General features: G+C 51.7%; 5 protein-coding genes across 10 annotated transcripts in view; 2 read left to right on the forward strand and 3 right to left on the reverse strand.

Moving 5' to 3' along the window:
* The window catches only part of RNFT2 (ring finger protein, transmembrane 2), a 29,607-nt gene extending 26,624 nt beyond the window's left edge, over window positions 1-2,983 (reverse strand). The window contains exons 1-3 of one of the 4 annotated variants that reach the window (XM_072936146.1): window positions 2,899-2,983; window positions 964-1,149; window positions 200-664 (exon numbers count right to left, since the gene is read on the reverse strand). In XM_072936146.1, the coding sequence (XP_072792247.1) occupies window positions 200-282 (83 nt within the window). In that variant the 5' untranslated portion in view covers window positions 283-664; window positions 964-1,149; window positions 2,899-2,983. Of the gene's footprint in view, window positions 1-199; window positions 665-963; window positions 1,150-2,794 lie in introns of all 4 variants that reach the window. The other 3 variants (XM_072936143.1, XM_072936144.1, XM_072936147.1) reach the window with 3 other exon arrangements.
* A 112-nt stretch (window positions 2,984-3,095) lies between these two features.
* On the forward strand, window positions 3,096-8,473 carry SPRING1 (SREBF pathway regulator in golgi 1). The gene is made up of 5 exons (XM_002200030.7): window positions 3,096-3,316; window positions 3,923-4,079; window positions 5,259-5,410; window positions 5,922-6,035; window positions 6,974-8,473. Exons 1-5 carry the CDS (start codon window positions 3,206-3,208, stop codon window positions 7,055-7,057), a joined length of 618 nt encoding a protein of 205 aa, XP_002200066.1. The 5' UTR covers window positions 3,096-3,205; the 3' UTR covers window positions 7,058-8,473.
* Window positions 8,474-8,664: 191 nt separating this feature from the next.
* Window positions 8,665-17,062, forward strand: C15H22orf15 (chromosome 15 C22orf15 homolog). 2 transcript variants are annotated; one of them, XM_030285850.4, is made up of 6 exons: window positions 8,665-8,924; window positions 12,485-12,679; window positions 14,202-14,288; window positions 14,548-14,673; window positions 14,945-15,019; window positions 15,450-17,062. In XM_030285850.4, the coding sequence occupies exons 2-6, from the start codon at window positions 12,655-12,657 to the stop codon at window positions 15,602-15,604; spliced, it is 468 nt and encodes a 155-aa protein (XP_030141710.1). In that variant the 5' UTR covers window positions 8,665-8,924; window positions 12,485-12,654; the 3' UTR covers window positions 15,605-17,062. The 2 variants fall into 2 exon arrangements, with proteins under 2 accessions (XP_030141710.1, XP_072792120.1); XM_072936019.1 differs by lacking the exon at window positions 14,202-14,288.
* VPREB3 (V-set pre-B cell surrogate light chain 3) lies at window positions 8,916-10,469 on the reverse strand. The gene is made up of 2 exons (XM_032751217.3): window positions 9,906-10,469; window positions 8,916-9,701 (listed from the first exon to the last, which is right to left on the reverse strand). Exons 1-2 carry the CDS (start codon window positions 9,952-9,954, stop codon window positions 9,373-9,375), a joined length of 378 nt encoding a protein of 125 aa, XP_032607108.3. The 5' UTR covers window positions 9,955-10,469; the 3' UTR covers window positions 8,916-9,372.
* On the reverse strand, window positions 17,003-18,321 carry CHCHD10 (coiled-coil-helix-coiled-coil-helix domain containing 10). 2 transcript variants are annotated; one of them, NM_001245547.2, is given in 4 exon segments: window positions 17,003-17,247; window positions 17,656-17,800; window positions 17,938-18,121; window positions 18,217-18,321. In NM_001245547.2, coding segments are annotated over 4 exon segments (411 nt in total). In that variant the 5' UTR covers window positions 18,279-18,321; the 3' UTR covers window positions 17,003-17,227.
* Window positions 18,322-18,636: the final 315 nt, after the last annotated feature.

An 18,636-nucleotide genomic window follows, 5' to 3' on the forward strand; every position in this document is an offset into this window, starting at 1 on the left:
TCAGTGAGTGACAGCAAGGAGAAAAGTAAACTTGTCTCTAGAATCCCCAGACTCGAGCAGAGAGCCCGGCCACACCACACACACATGAATCTGACTTTCTCAATTTTGAACTTTCATCTTGTAAAACACCCCCTACTCTTAAATCAGAACCCTCCTCTTGGGAGAGGAACATGGAGGGAAGAAGAAGGGGAAGATTTACCTTTCAGGAGGCACGGTGTCCGTGTTGCTGCTGTGCCGCCTCTGCATTTTCCTCAAAACCCTAAAACACAACACGCTCAACATGAACCCTGTGGCTCAGCAAATCCCAGAGTGGCTACTGGCACAGGCCCTGGGGGCAGAGGGCTGTGGGACCCGCTCAGCTGGGGACATGGCTGGCAGCAATCATTTGCTTCTGCTCCAGAGCACCTCGAGCTCCCATTTGGTTCTCAGTGGACTTGAAGAGACAGCTTTGAATGGCAAATGGGGGCACACAGGTGTCCAGGGGGCAGGAGTCACTCAGGTCCCCTCCTGCAGGGAGTGACAGTCACCAGGAAGGATGGCATGGCCTGCCAAGGAACATGGGCACAGCTAACAGTGGCTCTTGATGTGACCCGTGACTCAACAGCCTCTTGGGAAATCAGATCCAGTCTTCCTTTTCTGCAGGAACTTGCTCTGCAAAGCAAAACTGAGAGGGAGGAAGAAAAAGAAAATGTGTAAACATTTTTAATGAAAAAAATACAATAATCTTATGACAATATTATTTTAAACAAGCAACTCATTCATTTTAATCTACAAAGCCTGGACAATAGGCCCAAAGTACAACAGCTACTTAATAAAATGTAAAGACAAAGATCTAAATACTCTTGAATATAAAAAGTTATAACATTACTCATAACACATGACAATATATATAAAGATGTGCAGCCCACATGTAAAGGCACAGTGGGTCTAGGAAGGTTTGCCAGCTGTCTCAAAGCACAGTACCTGAAGAGCAGCTTCATCCAGAGGTGACAGGTGCCACACTGGCAGAGATGGAATCCCAGGCATGCAGACATCCACAGATGGAGCACCTCATACAGTCCAGGCCAGTGCAGATTTCAAACTCATCCCAGGTCCTCACTCCCAGGCAGTGACTGTCAGCGCCTGCCCCCAGTGCTCACACAGGCCTGCCTGGAGGAAGCACACAGAAATAGCAATTTTCAGCACAGCACAAGGAGTTTTACCTCTCCATCTCCCTGGGAAAGGCAGAGAGGCGCAGGAACCCTCAGTGCTTCAAGCCCTGCCCATGTGCATGACCCAGCAAAGCTGTTTTCCTCTGGGACTGGCCCCTGCAGCCCTGCTTCCCACACAGGCACTCCCTGGAGCGCTCCCAGAGCTGCACTCTGCCTTCACTGCGTCCATACACACAGCTTTTATCACACACACACCCGAGTGTGGCTGTAATAAATACAGACATAAATACAGACAGTCCATACACACAGCTTTTATCACACACACACACCCGAGTGTGGCTGTAATAAATACTGACATAAATACAGTCCATACACACAGCTTTTATCACACACACACACCCGAGTGTGGCTGTAATAAATACTGACACAAATACAGACAGTCCATACACACAGCTTTTATCACACACACACACCTGAGTGAGGCTGTAATAAATACAGACAGACATAAATGTATTTATACATACATGCACTTGTATCACAGAATGTATCACACACATATGGCATAATATATATTTTATATATACATCTGTACATACATATATGTATGTACATATAGTATATATTATAATATATATTATAATATAAATGCAATATATAATATTAATTTTATATATTATAATATATATTATTATATATATTAATTATAATATTATATTATAATATAAATGCATATACATACATATATTTATATATGTACATATGTATATATGTGCGTTTACACATATATATACACATACATATATATTGATGTATGAGTATAGATCTGTTAATGTATACCTACATACCCATCTATTAACAATCCTATACATATCTATATGTATATATATACATGTATATACACATGTATACAGACGTATCTATTAACACAGTTCTAAACATACACATCTACATATGTACACACCATATACATAGTATGCATATACAGATATGCATAGATATACATAGATACAGGTGCACATAGTTGTATATACATTTATATACAGACATATCTATTAATACAGTTCTATACATATGCATATATAAATCTATATATACACATAGTATAAATATATAAACATACATACATATATATGTATAGATATGCATATATGTATATACATATATATACAGACATATCTATTAATATGGTTCTATACATATGCATACATATATACACCTATATGTACACATACACATATACATAGTATACATATAGAGATATACACCTGTATACATACAGATATACATACATATATACACAGAAATATCTATTAATACAGTTCTATACCTATGCACGCATATATACATCTATATATACACACATGCATATATAGATACACTCCTATATACGTATATATACACATGTACACACACACATATATATACAAATACACATATACATAGTATACATATAGAGATATACACCTGTATACATGCAGATATACATACATATATACACAGAAATATCTATTAATACAGTTCTATACCTATGCACACATATATACATCTATGTATACACATGCATATGTGCATATCCTATATACACATATATACAACACACATATATATATATACAAATTAAAAACATACAATCCCATACGTACACACATATACACATGCACACACAGGCCTTTTTTCCCGGTTAGGCGGGGGAAGGAGGTTCGCGTTGGAATCCGTGACGCCCGGCCCGGCCCGGCGGTGCCCGTACCCAGCGGGGCGACTCGGCTCGGTTCGGTTCGGCTCGGCTCGGCTCGGCCCGGCCCGGCTCGGTTCGTCTCGGCTCGGCTCGGCCCGGCTCGGTGCGGCCCGGCTCGGCTCGGCTCCGCCCGGCCCGGTGCCGCCGGTGCCGCCCCGCGCACGCCCGGCCGCGGTTTCCGCCCGCCCCGCCCGGTCCCGCCCCGCGGCGGAAGCGCTCGGGCCGCGCCGGGGCCGCGCCGGGGCCCCCGGGCTGGCGCCGCTCGCTGCGGGCCCGCCGGTGATGCCGGCCCCGCGCCCGCGCTGCCCCGCGCCCGGCCATGGTGCCCTGCGGGGCCGTGCTCTGGCGGCGGCTGCTCAGGAAGCGATGGGTCCTCGGCGTCGTCTTGGGGCTCTCGCTCGTTTATTTCATCAGCAGCACCTTCAAGCAGGTCGGTGCCGGCCCCGCACGCCGCGGGCTGGGGTAAAACATCCCGTGTGCCGCGGGGGCTTTCGTTCTGCAGGTGCTGTCACCGCTCGCCTGGGTAACGCTGCCGTAAGGATGGCGTTATAAATACCTAATGGGGCTTAAAATAGGAATGCCCGATTCTGTGTTTGATGGTTTGAACCAAAACTGGGAAAAGAAAGTCTCCGCTGGGTTTGGTGGGTGTTGTTGTGTCTCTTGGGAGTGGTGATTCCACTGGCAAAGGGCTCATGAAAGAGAAATACGTTCAGCTGTGGTTATTTAATATAATTTATGCTACTTTTGTGGTTGTAGTGACTGAGTTCAGCTGTGTTAGCTGATCCATGGTGAACTGGAATGCCCTGACTTTACTGGACTGTGTGTCTTCCTGTTGTGTATGGTGTGAAGTATATATGTGTGTATATGCATCTAGTATAAAATACTGCAAGTAGTAAGTTGTTTGCACTGTTGATGCTATAATTTCCTGTGCTGTGGAGTTTACAAGTACTAGGCATCTTTAATCCTGGGAGAGGCACGTGGATTGAAGTGGCAGGAGGAACTGGTATGTTTGGTGGCATTCCTGTTTTTCTTGCAGGAAGAGAGGATGGTGAGAGATCGGACTCTCCTCCAAGTGCAGGAGCATGAGCAGCCCATCATGTGGAAGGTGAAGTTCAGCTCGGGGAACAGCAGTCAGCTGAGCAACCAGTGCAGGAACTCTGTGCAGGGGAAGCTCCTCATTACAGATGAACTGGGTATGGTTGATATTTAGTTGAATTTATTCTGCATCTGGCACTGCTGAACGCTGTTTTGTCTGTCTGACTGCTGATGGCACTTTGATGTAACAACTGCTCTTTATTAAGGGATTTTCACTCAGCCCTTGGCCTGCTCTCCTCTGGCTGGCTCAATTTCACTGTGGCTGCAGATGCTGCTGCTTTGGTTCTGTGCACACCAGGCTCAGGCCCAGGGCTGTGAGAGTGTGACTGTGACCACCTTAAAGCCAAAGAATTCCAGTTACCTTTGCACAGAGCCCAGAGACAGAGTCCTGCTCAATTTGCTGTGGTTGCTTGCAGAGCTCTTTGTGTCTCCCTGCAGTGTGCTCCTGCTGTCAGGGGAGTTAAGGAGAGCAACTGAGGAAGCCTTGGCCTTGTACGGATGCAGCTCAGGGCTGGTGTAATTAGTGCTCAGGCACAGTTAATGAGCTTGTCTGACCCTTGTAAACCCAAGGTTATTAACCACTTGTTTGAAGCAGTAGAAGTTAAAGACTCTTTCCTGCCCTGCACTGTGCTTGTTGCTTAGACCTGGATCTTTCTTGGCCACAAGTCAAGGCTATGGAAAACCCACCACATCTTTTGTGATTTGCATCATTGTTAAATTTGGCACTGCCTGACTTAGTGCCAGTTCATAAGATCTCTAAAAATTACAGATCTCTCAGAGTCTAACACTGTGGTAGGACCATTTCCATAAGGATATACACCATATTTCTATGCTGTTAAGGATTCTACTCAGCAATGAATATTACACTGTCCTGCATGGCTAAATCTAAGTCTCTTCATACAGAACTGTAAAGGAATTATCCAGACACAGCCCCATTGTAAAAACATGGGTTTTTTCCAATATAATCAATGCCAATCCCATTCCCTCTTTCACAACAAAGAACTGTGCCCAAAAAAGTCAGAACTTAAATAATCTGCATTTAAATACTCATGGTGTATCTACAGCACATATTAGAGCAGGATGTGGTAGCTGTGCAGGTAACACCAGGCTGTCTGGAGCACTGCTCTCCATTTCAAAGAGTGGCTGCATAGGACTGAGGAGGATCATCATCTACTAAACGACAAACAGACCTGCTTTTGAGGAATGTGATTCTTACTGCAGATTTACGTACAGAGGGGTGTGCCTTGCCAGTTGTCACTGCTGTTGCTGTTTTCCAGGCTACATCTGTGAGAGGAAGGACCTGCTGGTGAATGGCTGCTGCAATGTGCACGTGCCCAGCACGAAGCTGTACAGCTGTGACAGCTGCCTGCCCAACGGCTGCTGCAGCATCTACGAGTTCTGCGTGTCCTGCTGCCTGCAGCCCAGCAAGGTGATGCACTTCCTCCTGCTTTCCGGGTGTTCTCAGCTGTTGGCTCCCTCTGTGGCTAAAAGTGCTTCTTTGTGAGGAGCTTTTCCCTTGGAGGGACAGTTCCTTAATTCTTGGGAGGATGAGGAAGAGCTCCAAGGAGCGTATGGCAAGCTATAAATAAAGCTTTAACAAAACTCGTCCTTCCCACCTTATGGAGGAAATACTGGGAGCCTAGAAAAGTGTTTCAGCTTCAGGGTAATTGCATTTGCTGAAGGGAAATGGATACAGAAGAGTTATTCCAGCCACTATTAGTTTTGTAATTGGCATTTCCCCTTTTTCTGTGAGCTTTTAGATTCTTGTCCTGCTGCTGGGGTTCTGAGGCATGAGCCTTTCAGTGCTTGCTAGAAATCCTAAGTGGAATTGTTTACTCTACCTCTGATACCTGAGCTTTGTAGGCTGGGGTGGGCTTTGATTACTCCTTGCTGAAGCAGACTGTTTCTGATTTTTGCCTTCTCTTTGCTGGCCACTTCAGCAACATCTCCTGGAGCGGTTCTTGAACCGGGCAGCGATTGCGTTCCAAAACCTCTTCATGGCAGTGGAAGATCACTTTGAGCTGTGTCTGGCCAAGTGTAGGACTTCATCACAGGTGAGGCACCAGCACATGTCCAGGGCCCAAAAAGTGCCCTTGGGAAATGGGGCTCAATCCTATGCATGGCTGGTATGTCGTGTTTGTGTTTTCATCAAAGCTGACGCTATGGCTGAGAGCCAGTCTGAAGCAAAGCATGTATTTAGAGCAGGATGAGTTCCACATTCTCTTCAGAAAAGAGGGGCTTAACTAAAAACAGAAAGAGTTCAATGACCAGTGAATATCTCAGATGAGTTTTGGGGAAGATCTCATTAGGATTAAGACAGTGAGAGCTGTTCCCAGTAGCCTCAGAATGCTCTTTATTTTATGGTACAGCTGGAGACCAACCATGTGCTGACAATCACCTGCACAGTAACTCAAAAATTATGTTGTAAATTCTTTGCTTATTAAGGACAGAAGTGGACTTCTGTTACCCATGTGATTTTATTAGAAGTTTTGGTCTAAGCAAGCAGTGGCCCTTTTAGAAAGTACTGTTGGCCATGTCCTGCAACTTCAGTATTTCAGGCAGCAATAGGGATGGACTGCAAACAAAGGATAGAGTTCCAGATGTCTCCAAAGCTACTGGGATTTTTTACGCATAAAATCTGAACTCTACCTTTTGTCAAGAAAAATGCACACATCTCAAGTTGCAACTTCATTGTGCTCTGCTTGCTTAGAACATTTGATGATACTGCCTAAACAGATCTATTTCTTTTTAATGAGCTCTGTTCCCACCTACTTGGATAATCTTTTGAAAAGGAGGTTCTGGTTCAACACTGCAGTGCTGTAATACATCAGCTGGCAATGCGGAGTTCTTTGACTTCAAAGGCACTCTGATGTGTAAAAGAATTTGGGAATTTTTCTTGCCTGTACATAAACTCTATGCATTATTTTCCCTCAGTGAAGGGATGCCTTGTTTCACTGTGTGTATATTGTCAAAACTTCTTCTTTCCTGGCAGAGTGTGCAGCATGAGAACACCTACAGAGACCCAATTGCCAAATACTGCTATGGGGAGTACCCCCCAGAGCTCCTGCCTGTTTGAGAGCTGCAGGTCTGAGCAGCAGAAGGAAGGAACTGGAGCCTTGAATCCCAAAGAACACGACAGCAGCTGCTGCTTTACCCAAGCCTCTGTGTAAAAAGCTTGCCTTGTATGTGGGGGCAAACCCAGAGGTGAAGAGAGGAAGTAAGGAACTTCTTCAGGACTGAATCTTGCTTTCTTCAATTTATTGTGCACCTGCTTTGGAGTGCTGGTACTGTGCTACTGTGCCAGTGCATTCTTTGAATACTTCCTCTAAATTTCAGGAATCGTGGAGTCAATCTAGGCTATAGAACATCATGGGGAAAATATCTAATGTGGTTTTGCAGCTGTAAATGGAGGTTCAGTTGTGTCTCTGCAGTCCAGAGACTTTCCAGAGGGACAGTAGTAACTGGAGGACATTTCCTTTCAGAGGGCAAAGCATGCCCACTGTGCTTCTCTCTCTGGAACCCTTCTTGACATGCATGGTGTACACTACATATGTAATTATGAATTATTTATTCATTTTATATGGGTCACTGGCTGAAAGTATGGATGCTTTGCATAGCTAGTTGTGGATGCCTTTCAGTCCCTGCTTTGCTGTGCCAGCTAGAAGGGATAATATTAGATCCTGACTAAAGTTGGTAGGGCTTTTTTTTCCTCCTTAGTCTAAAGGAATTGTATTGGGATTTGTCACTATAGTACTTATGTTCCTCTTAGTGAGTTTAAACCATTCAGAACTCCAATGGAGTTGTTCTGCCACAGTCCCAAAGCACAAGAGAAGAGCAGGGATCTGCCTAGGATGGGATGTTTATTGTCTCTAAACACTTTCCTTGTTACTCTGCAGCAGTTTCCTCAAAGAGGAGTCCAGTTTTACGAGCAGCTCTCTGCTGTCCACTTTTGACAGAGAGCAGGGAAGCTTTGTTTGCTTGAACTTGTTCAGGCCTTGGTATTACAAATGTGCTTCACTCCTGGTTGTGCAGGAGGCCGAAGGGTGGAGCTGAGCTCTCCACAGCGCCTTTCCCAGACCTGCCTGTGCCTTCCCGCACTGCTGCAGGGAAGGAGGCAGGATGGTCTGTCAGCCTGCTCCAGCTCCGTGGCAGTTCTGGCACATCCCAAAATGTTTCACATCTGCATCTCGGGCAGCATCTCCTTTTAGCCCTTGGAACCCCTTGCACCAAATTTGATCTTTGCCTTTGACAAACATAATAAACAGGACTCAGTTAAGAAGATAATAATTCATTATCCCGTGCTTGCTTTACACAGTACAGTGCCCAGCTCCTGCCACTATGCCTCAGGCAATTGGGAAAGGAAGAGGGCAACCTGCGGCCGGGAGTTTAGGATAAAAGGTGGCTGCATTCTCTGAAATCTCGACAGAGACCCCACGGGGATATGGCGTGGTGGACTCTCTCCCTTTAATCGAATAAATTTGCAGGACTCCTCTGTCTCCTGTGGACACTGGCTTTCATAGCGCGGTGTGCTGGTCACAGGAGCAGGGCAGCGGCCCGACCCGACCGCCGCGGGGCCCGAACACGGACTGAGGTATCCCGGAAGTGACGCGGCTGATTTTGTGTTGCCTTGAGCCAATGGTAGCGCCGGCCGCCCCTCACGTGACATCCGCGGGGGCGCGCGCGGAGCTGCGCAGGCGCAGTGCGGCAATGGCGGCGTTCCCAGTTCTGTGGGGATCGTGTGGGGATGTCCTCGTCCTGCCGTGACAAACCGTCCCCGCAGAGTCCCCGCGGGCACGCGTGTCCCTGTCCCCCCGGGAGCCGTGCAGGGGCTGCTGCAGGGGTGGGTGCGGGCTGCAGCCGGCCCAGAGCCGCGCCAGGGCCGCGGCCGCTGCTGCCCGCCCTGGGCCCGGGGACACACGACAGGAGCCGCGGGGTGAGGTGAGGTGAGGGTTGGCCTTTATTGCCTTTATTTGAGCTCTGCGGAAGCCGCAGCCAGGTCGCGGTGCTGGAGGAGCCCAGGAAGGCCCCGGCGCTCCCTGCCGGGCTGGCCACTGCCCGTGGGGACGCCTGGGGACACAGAGGAGGTTGGCCTGCTCAAGCATGCAAAGATGGATTTCCCATCCCTCCCAGGGCTGCTGTGCTCCCTGCTGAGACAGGGACGCCAAGGAAAGCGCGGAAAGCTTCAGGTGCCCGTGCTAGAGCCATTTGAGAGCAGTGATGGGCACAGTGACAGCCCGTGCTAGAGCCATTTAAGAGCAGTGATAGGTGCAATGATAGCCCGTGCTAGAGCCATTTGAGGGCAGTGATAGGCGCAGTGATAGCCCGTGCTAGAGCCATTTGAGAGCAGTGATAGCCCGTGCTAGAGCCATTTGAGAGCAGTGATAGCCCGTGCTAGAGCCATTTGAGGGCAGGTGCCAGGGCGCAGTAATAGGTGCCGTTGTCGTCCTGGCAGGCGGCTGCGATGGTGAGGATGCAGGCGTTGCTGGCGAAGTCTTTGGTGGCCGAGAAGCGGTCGGGAGTCCTGGCAGGCTTGTGCTTGTCCCGCTCGGAGTTGTAGTAGAGCAGGTAGCTGAGGGAGCGGCCCGGGCGCTGCTGGTACCAGGAGATGCCGAACTGGCTGATGTTGTACTGGGGGCTCAGGGTGCAGAAGAGCCGAGCGCTCTGCCCGGGCAGCACGAACACGGACTGCGGCTGGCTCAGCACGGGCTGGGCCCTGGCAGCTGCACGCACCAGGGGTGCAGTTAGTGATGGGCTGAGCCGTGTCCCCCATCACCCTCAGCCCCCAAATGTCCACAAAGCATTACCCAACCCAACGGCCCCAGAGCAAAACGCCCTACTCAAACCAAGCCCTCCTTGGAGAGCCCAGGCCTGGCTCCACCCTGCAGTGCCCCCAGGCAGAGCTGATTCAGCCACAGCAGCCTTACCTGTGCCCAGTGTCCCCAGCAGGAGCAGCACCGTGAGGCGCAGGGCCATGGCAGGAGGCAGAGGGAGGGAGGCTCTCAGAGCAGCTCTGGGGTGCTGCACAAAGCCCGGGTGCTGTGCGGGGCCACTGGTGGGATGTATGTAAATGACACGGGGGGCTCAGGGGACTCAGCTCCCCGGGGCTGCTCGCTCTGCTGCAGCTGGGCTTCAGGGAGGGGCTGAGAGCCACCCACCTTCACCCCAGCCCGTTTCCTTCAGCTGCACCAGCACACCACAGCCCACCCCACCACGCCACACCCTGGGCACTGGGGTGGCATCGCTGGCAGAGAGGTGTCCCTGCGGTCTGACACGGTGGCAGGAATGACTTGGCAGGGTCTCAGCATAACTTGCAGCAAGGGCTGGGAGCTGCTGAGGGTGTTGAGGGTGCTGTTATAAATGAAAATTTGTCCAGCCAAATTAATATGAAAAATAAAATAATTTTTTTGCAATCAAATTTTATCTAGCCAGCCACAAGGAAAGAACAGAGCCGAGCCCGGGGTCGGCCCTGGGTGTGCAACAAGGAGTCAGCCTCAGCAGAGGTTTTCCTCCATGCCCACACACCTCCATCGTGGCACAAGTGGTTTTTATAGGGAAAAGTCCGCCTGAGGCCAAGATTTCAGCAATCAGTCTTTTCTTCTATTCAGAGTCTATATGTTAATAAGATTTTCCTTTTTGGTGATGAGGGAGAACAAATCAGTGTCTGGAGTTTGTTGAATCCTTTGATGAAATTTACGGGAATTTGGGAACACTGCATTCGCATGTATCTGCCTCAGGATTTCCATGATATCCATCTCGGGTTGTTCATGCTAACAATCAGCACCTGGGGTTTCTGTATCTCCCTAGCCATGGCCCATCTCCTGGCGAGCCGTACCTTCTTACTTGTAAATCAGTTTCCAATCTACACCCGGTCTCGCCTGAGCCTGTGAAGATGGGGGGGGAATCCTAATACAAACATGTATATTTTAACAAATATTCAATATCACATATATCATATTAGAAATGGCGCGAATTATATCTACTACACATAGCAGGTGCTGAGGGTGCTGTCTCTTGGCCGTGGGCAGCCCTGGTGGAGGCGTGTCCCCAGGGAGCCGGGGCAGAGGTGGCTGCGGCACAGCTGCTGCGGAAGGACAGCAGACTGTTACAGCAACAGCCACGGCTCAGCGGGCGTGAAGCCACTCCTGTCTGTGACACCTGCCCAGGGCCACCGCGTCCCACGGCCACCAGCACAGGCTGTCCTCAGCAGTGAGGGCAGCAGGCACTTCTCATCTGCACACACAGGCCCCAAGGCGAGGACGTTTGCAAGTTTGCCCCTGCAGATGCCAGCAGGTTGTGTTTTTCATGAGCTCTTGCAGGTAGGAGCACCCTGCAGGTACAGCTGCAGCTGTTGCCCACCTGTATTGTAAGTGCAGGTGAACCCAGTGGGAAGAAATGATGATGTTTGACTCCAGAAGGCTGAATGATTTGTTATAACTATACTAAAATACATTAATATACTATTTAAAGGAGATACTAAAACTACAAACCTACTTTCTCTAACTCCCATATTTAACTCACTACAACTCGTGACCCTGTTCTCAAGAGTCCAGCCCCAGGTGGGTTGGATTGGCCATCAGGCTCAAACAATCCTCACCAGAATCCAACCAAGCACTCACCCCAGGGAAACAATTCTCCAAACACATTCCACATGGGAAAACAAGGAGCAGAAATAGAAATTGTTTTCTCTTTCTTTCGTCTGTGCTCCTCTATGAAAAACTCCTGAAAGAGGAAGAAGAATGTGCCTGCCACACACCTGCACTCCCCAGATTCTGCAAAGTGGTGGCAAGATGAACACAAGTCTCCCTGCACATGTCCCAGGGGAGGAGTGTCACACACACACCTTGTCCCAAGCTCTGAGCAGGTCAAGTCCATGGATTAGACTGACTGTGAAATGAAACCTGCCAGGACAGAGGGAAATCACCTCCTCAAGCAAAGAGAGGCATTCCAGAAAAGGGAATTTGTCCTCAGAGCAGTGAGCACTGGATAATGCAGCCCATCAGTGTTGTTACCGGTTCCCACCACTCCAGCCTCCTCATCTGCTGAGCAGCCCAGGGACATGCTTTCATCTGTGTTTTCCACAGGAAAAGGGGATGATGCTACAGGGCCCTGACTGCAGGAACACTTGCACAGCAACATTTGGGCACCAAACAGAAGATGCAGCTGGCACACGACCATGTCCACCATGGGGCTGCAAAACCCCAGTGCCTCCTGCTCCAGAGCAGGACCAGCACAGGCAGGGTCCTCAGGGAGGTTTTTCCAGTGGCATCCAGCCATGTCACACAGCTGGCCAGGCTGGCCTTGCAGCAGTGCTGGGCTCAGGTGAACAGATGTGGCACCACCACAGCCCAGATGAGCTGCAGGACAGATTGAGGGGGGGCAGGAAACACCACGAGACTACAAGAAGTCGGAAATTCAGAGCATCTGGGCCCACATGGGGCCGGCAACCTTCCCAAGGCTGTTGTTTAGCTCAGCCCTTACTCTGCCTCCCCTCTCTCCCCCACAGGAGGCTCCAGAATCCGCAGGGCCATTCACTGTTGCTGGGCAATCTGGCTACTGAAACCACAACAGCGTCCCTGGAGATGGAGCCGGTGTGTGCGGGGCTCTCCAGCAGCTCCCAGCACTGCCCGCAGGACGGGACCCGGCCCCACCGCCCTGCCGGGGCACGGCAGCACCATGTTCGCCACCGTGAGATTCGGAGGTAGGTGGGGAACGCCCTGGCCGGGCACCTGGGCCACCCTGGTCACCCCGCAAGGGGCAGGGAGGGACACAGCGATGCCCGGTGCTTAGGGAACAGGCAGGAGAGCTCTGCCAGGGCACGGCAGCATCCTGCACCCTACCCACTTTTAAAAAGGGAGATTATTACCTCTACACTCCAAATCACAGAGAGAGGGTACACTCCTAAGCACAGGGAGGGAGGCTGGAGGTGAGGATGAGCTCCCAGCCTGGCAGCTCTGGGAAGCCACCGGAGGGAGCCCTGCTTATCTAGACACAACCAGAAGAGCCATGGGGAACAAGTGCCAGCTGCTAGCAGAGCTCCTCTGTTCTGGGCTGTGTGGGAAGGGTTCCCTGACTGAACTCCTGGCTCTGTTTCGGAGAGAAAGCATGAGCAGCCCCTATCCTGACCTCACCCAGCTGGCTGAAAGCCTTGGCCTTACCCCAGACACTCGTGGCTGAAGCCATCAGACACAAACAGTCCTAAGCCTTTGCTCCCTCTGCTATTTGAATTGGATCCCCAGCTCTGACTACTGACGTGTGTCAGCCCTGGGGGATTTCTCAATTGTAACAAACTCGGTCAGAGTTCATGGCCAAAACATCCCTGGGTGACTCAGCCACAATCTCCAGCTCTTTCCCCTTGTGACTGGGACCAGCCTGTAGAAGGGGACTGGCAAGGACGAGGGCTCACTGCTTTTTCCTACTCATGCTTGATGAAACGAAGGACAGAGACACTTCATTAATCAAAACCATTTTCCTCTATCACTTTCTGGAGGTCAGGATTGAAGGCACGTGAGATGGTATTTCACATTCACACTCAGGTGTTTATTATTTCTTATCTATGTTACAGTCTTGCTACCGTGAGTTTGGCAGCTTTTTCATTAACAAGGCACAAAATGGCTAACTCTTGTTACAAGGTCTTTTAAAACTAAACTATCCAATTAAGAAAGGACACCTAGATTATTTTCCCTTTTAACCCAATAACTGATCCTCTGAAGTCCACAATGTGGACTTTTCTCTCCGGTTACAAAACATCATCCAAACCCATGGAGAAGAAGGAAGAAGGTAAAGAACAACCTTCCTCCACCCTGAAACCTCCATCTTGTTTCATATTTATTTCTAGAGTCTAAAATCCCAAACTCTAAGCTTTCCACACTGTGATATCGCACACTTCTAACCAACTCCACAACCGTAATCCCAGTGCTATTAATTAATTTTAAAAGCCTGCTCAACGACCTCAGGTCAAATGCAGTGTTCTCTTGTGGGTCTGTGCCTTTAAGCACAGAAAGTTTAAAATTCTCAGCATCCAGGATTCCAACATTCCCCAAATTAAAGTGCTCATCTTCTCCCCCTTGACCTGGGCGCTCTCAGCACCCAAGGCCCTGCTGATGCCACGTGAGGGTCCTGCCTTTGCTGGCCCTATTGGGCACCTCTGCTGCACCTGCCCGAGTGGTCCCTGGGTTTGGGGGGACCACACTCTTGTCTCAGGTCTCATTCCCTGTCTGCAGCCAACTGCCAAGAGATGGTGAACCTGCTCTGCTGCGTCCAGACCCTCACAGGGCACCTGAAGTGGAAGTGTCAGTGCAGGCCTGAAGGTACGAGGGCTCTGGGCTGTGCTCACCGAGGGACTGCCACTCGCCCATAGAGGAACAGCACAGGGTAACAAATGGGTCACATGGGAGTCACAGAACATCCCAAAACGCAGGGAAAGGGACAGCAAACCTCCCACTCCCCAAATCTCAGCAGATCCTGTTCTAAGTGTAACTTGTCAAGGAAAATTCCTCTAAACCCCACAGACTCATGTTGGCCCCACAGGGGCAGCCTGGGCTTCCTTCACCATGTCTCTCTCTGCAGACTGCATTGATCTTATGGATGAAAAGGGCACCCTGATGAACCTGAGCAAAGTGGAAGATCCTGCATCTGAATATGCCAGTAAATACCTGCAGGGAAGGCAGCGCTACATCCTCATCAGAGCTGTCCGTGAGTCCCTTGTGCAGAAGCACAGCCCAGCCCCCAGGCAGGAAGGGTCTGCTCTGGGGAGAGATCTGTTGAGCAGTCACTTGGACACAGCCCAGAAGCTCTGAGGAGGCAGAAGCCAGCTCGGTTGAAGAGCTAGAGCTGAGCCTTTGTTTGTCCAAGGGCTACTCCAAGGAGAAGGAACTTTTCCTGGGCAAAACCACCTGCCCCAGTTACCAGCCTTCAGTTTACAGCCAGCAGAGAGACTAATCCATTTCTCCCATTCTGCTGCCAGGAGAAGAAAACTCTGAAGCCACCTGCTACGAATCTTTGCTTGAGGACCTGGGGAAACACTACCCTGATCTCCCAGGTAAGAGCCAGGCACCCACTTCACCTCCACAGAGGAGTCAGGGGTGCAGGCATGACTCCTGTTCCCAGCTCAGCCCTCATACAGCACCTGTGGGACTCTCCTCATCCCCTTGTGCTCCTTCAGGGCTCTTGTGAGCAGTGAGAGCAGTCAGGCACCAAGGGGGAGGAAGAGCAGGGCTGCTGGGCAGGACCCCTCCCAGTTAAGAGTGGCACCCCACACCAGGACATGCCTACCCAGCTTGTCCCTGTGGCAGAGGGTCATCTCCTTGGAACAAATGGGGGGGAAGGACATCAGGAGAAATGGAGAAACCCTTAAGTGTCTCTCCCAGGCTGTAGTCTCACAGGTTGGCAGTGCCTTGCTCAACATGTAATGGGCAACTGACCAACACAGCAGGAAAACACAATTCTGCAAGGGCTTGGTCACTCCACAGATCGGCTGCAGCAGCTCTCAGCAAAGACTCAGAGGACAGACCAGAGGAAGAAGGGCTCATTGCAGAGAGCCCAGCCTCACAGCAGCACCCGAGCCAGGAACAGGACCACCTTACAGAGCAAGAGGAGCTTGGAACACAGGAACACCCCTAAGTGAGGAACAGACCCATTACGGGTCACAAAGGCAGCACAGCCTCCACCAGGGCCCAAACACCTGCCCAGGTACTTATTCCCAGCACAGCAAGAGTCCCCTGCTACTGACCCCTCTCCCTGGGATCCCCTGCCCCCCAGAGCTTCACACCACCACACCCCAAGCTGCACCCTGACAAACCCAGCATCACAGCCAGGCACGGGCACCATCCTCCTGCTCCAGGGGTCTCGTGTTCCCCTGGCACAGCCTGCACTGCCCAGGGACAGGAACCTGCACTCCTGTCACTGCATGGGCCTGCTCCCACTGCAGCACCCTGGAGGCCCTGCAGGGACTGTCCACTGCAATCACCAGGAAAAGCTGCTCCAGACAGCCAGTCCCCACAACTGCAGAAGGGTCAAAGGCAGAACACACCTACTGCAGGTGTTGCTGCTGGTTGTCCTTCACAGCTTCTCCACCCAGAGCAACACACCAATACACTTATTTCTTAAAGGGAGTTGAACAGCTTTGGGGTGGTTCCTCCCTGCTCACACAGGACAGCTCAGCACATAGAGCACTTGGGCTTTTAATCTCTGCCATCTGCCTTTTCCCCTGGCTGTCTCTAAGGAGAGCACAAGACACCCCTGATAAGGCCAGGCACAGCTCAGGACACCCCTACCAAGACTGTGACATTTAGAAGGGGCAGGACTTTCAACAGCAGCCTCCAGTAGCTGCTGCCAGCATTTACCATCTAGATTTGGATTTCCTCACAGATCCCAGCAAGGGGCTGAGAACTTGTCCTTTATTCAACAGTAGAGATCAAAATGTTAAAATACTCATTCTGCCATGAAAAATGCATCGGTTAAGCACCTGAAAAGTGTCCTGGTTTCACTGCTGTACCATTAAAACTCCAGCTGAAACCTCAGAATTTCCTCTTAGACCAACGTGAGGAACAGGGTGTCCTGCTGGCCATGGGCAGCAATCACGAGGCTGTGCTGCCAAGGTGACTGGAAGAGGAAAGCAGCTCCAAACTTCACCTGATGCCAGTGACCTTGAGAACATTGCATAACCTTCTAAAGCTTCAAAGTCAGATCAGCCAACTGTATCCACATCCCACAGCCAGACAGGTCACACTCTTAGCTCTGAGGGCAGGACAGGTACTCAGGAAGGGGATATCTATAGAGAAGTAATTTGTCACTGAAAATACCACGGGTTATATGCTGGCTTACCTCTCTGCTGCCTCTCCTCTGCCCGGAGGGCAGCCAGGGTCTGGATCTCCTTCTGCCAAGTCATGTAGGCACAGTCCTTGCTAGGCTGCACCCCGTTTGCAGGAAGTACACACTTGTGCCTTGTCCTCTGGCTGACAGTGCTAATGCTTTGGTGGCTTAGTTTTAGCTTGACAATTAAATAAAGAGCGTGCACAGGTGATAGGTCCAAATAAATTCTTTTATTTCTCTGTAATAAATACAGTGCTATCTGAACACTGAAGACCCTTGGGTCCAATCATTCCTTTCCTTCTCTACTAGTTCAGAAGTGAATTACCACTACAATGCTCCTGTCTGGTCAGTCTGCTCGCTCCCTGTGTGTCCTTCCACTCCCTGTGGATAGCAGGGCTCTACACCACGGTCCTCTGCCTACGAGGGGCTGAATTCTTCACAGGAGAGAAGAAACACCTACAGGAGGAAGGAGAAGTTCAGCATTAGGAACATGTTCCAGCAGCTGGAGTTAAAGCTCTCTCACCCAGTCTAACCAGATCATGACCAAACTACTAACAACAGCTTGTAGCAGATGCAGCAGGAATTAGAGAGTCAGCCAGGGAGAGCAGCAGGCTTCCCACAGCACCAAGAGTGGATCCTCTGACAAGGTACCTACATTCTCCCAGGCTTCCCAGAGACATGGCCAAAATAATTTCTCCTTCCCTTTCCAGCTGCCTTTTCTCTTCAGGACACGGGAAAGACACAACTGCTCCCTCCTAAAGCCCTGAAGGGCATTATATCCCCAAAGATCGCTTCTGCGACCTTCAAGCCCTCGGAGGCGCTCTGCGGGCAGCAGCTCCCTGCCGCAGGCCAGGGCACACTCACCATTGCTGTACTTGCACTGCTTCAGCGCCTCGTTGAAGCCCTCGCACAGGGTCAGGTCTCGCTGGTTGGTGGCGCACTCCAGGAACTGCTTCATCTCATAGTGGCAGGGTCCGTAGGGCGCCTGCTGCAGCGCGGCGCGGGGCTCCTGCGGCACAGCGCGGTCAGGGCGGCCGCGCCCCGTCCCCTCCGGCGGGGGCGGCTCGTCCCTCTATCCCCCCGTCCCTCCCGGCCCCGCTCCCCGCCCAAGGGCGGCCCAAGGGCACAGCCCGGCTCCGCTCGCACCTGCGCGGGCGCCGCCGGCCTGGCGGGCTCGGAGGAGCCGCCGCTGAAGACGCCGGTGATGGCGCTGCCCACCACGTGTCCCACGGCGGAGCCCACGGCCACGCCGGCCGCCGTGCTCGCCATCTGCGCCATCAGCCCGGGCTGCGCCGGCTGCGCCGCGGGCACCGGGGCCGCTGGGGCCGGGCTGCGGAGAGAAGGGAGTCAGGGGGGGCGGCACGGGCGGCGTGCCGCGGTGTGCAGCCCCGGTGTGTGCGGCCCCGGTGTGCCCGGTCCCGGTACCTGGCTGGGGCTGGGGCCGGGGCCGGCCCGCGCCGCGCCGCGCTCCTGCTGCCGCGCGCCATGGCTGTGCGCGCGCCCCGCCCCGCGCCGCCTTAAGCCGGCCCGCGCCGCCGCGTGACCCGGCGCGCACGCGCAAAAGGCGGCCGGAGCCGGGCCCCGCCCCGCCGGGGGAAGGCGCTGCTCCCGCAGGGCGCATGCGCAGAAAGCACCGGGGCGCCTGCGCACTGCCCGCCCGGCCCCGGTAGAGGGCGCGCGAGAACCGTGCGGGCCCGGGAGCGGGACCGGGCATGGAACCGGGAACGGGATCGATCACGGGATCGATCATGGAACCGGGAACGGGATCGATCATGGAACCGGGAACGGGATCGATCATGGAACCGGGCACGGGATCGATCACGGGATCGATCATGGAACCGGGAA

This window comes from Taeniopygia guttata, chromosome 15, assembly GCF_048771995.1.
Source record: "Taeniopygia guttata chromosome 15, bTaeGut7.mat, whole genome shotgun sequence".
NCBI classification, from domain to species: Eukaryota; Metazoa; Chordata; class Aves; order Passeriformes; family Estrildidae; genus Taeniopygia; species Taeniopygia guttata.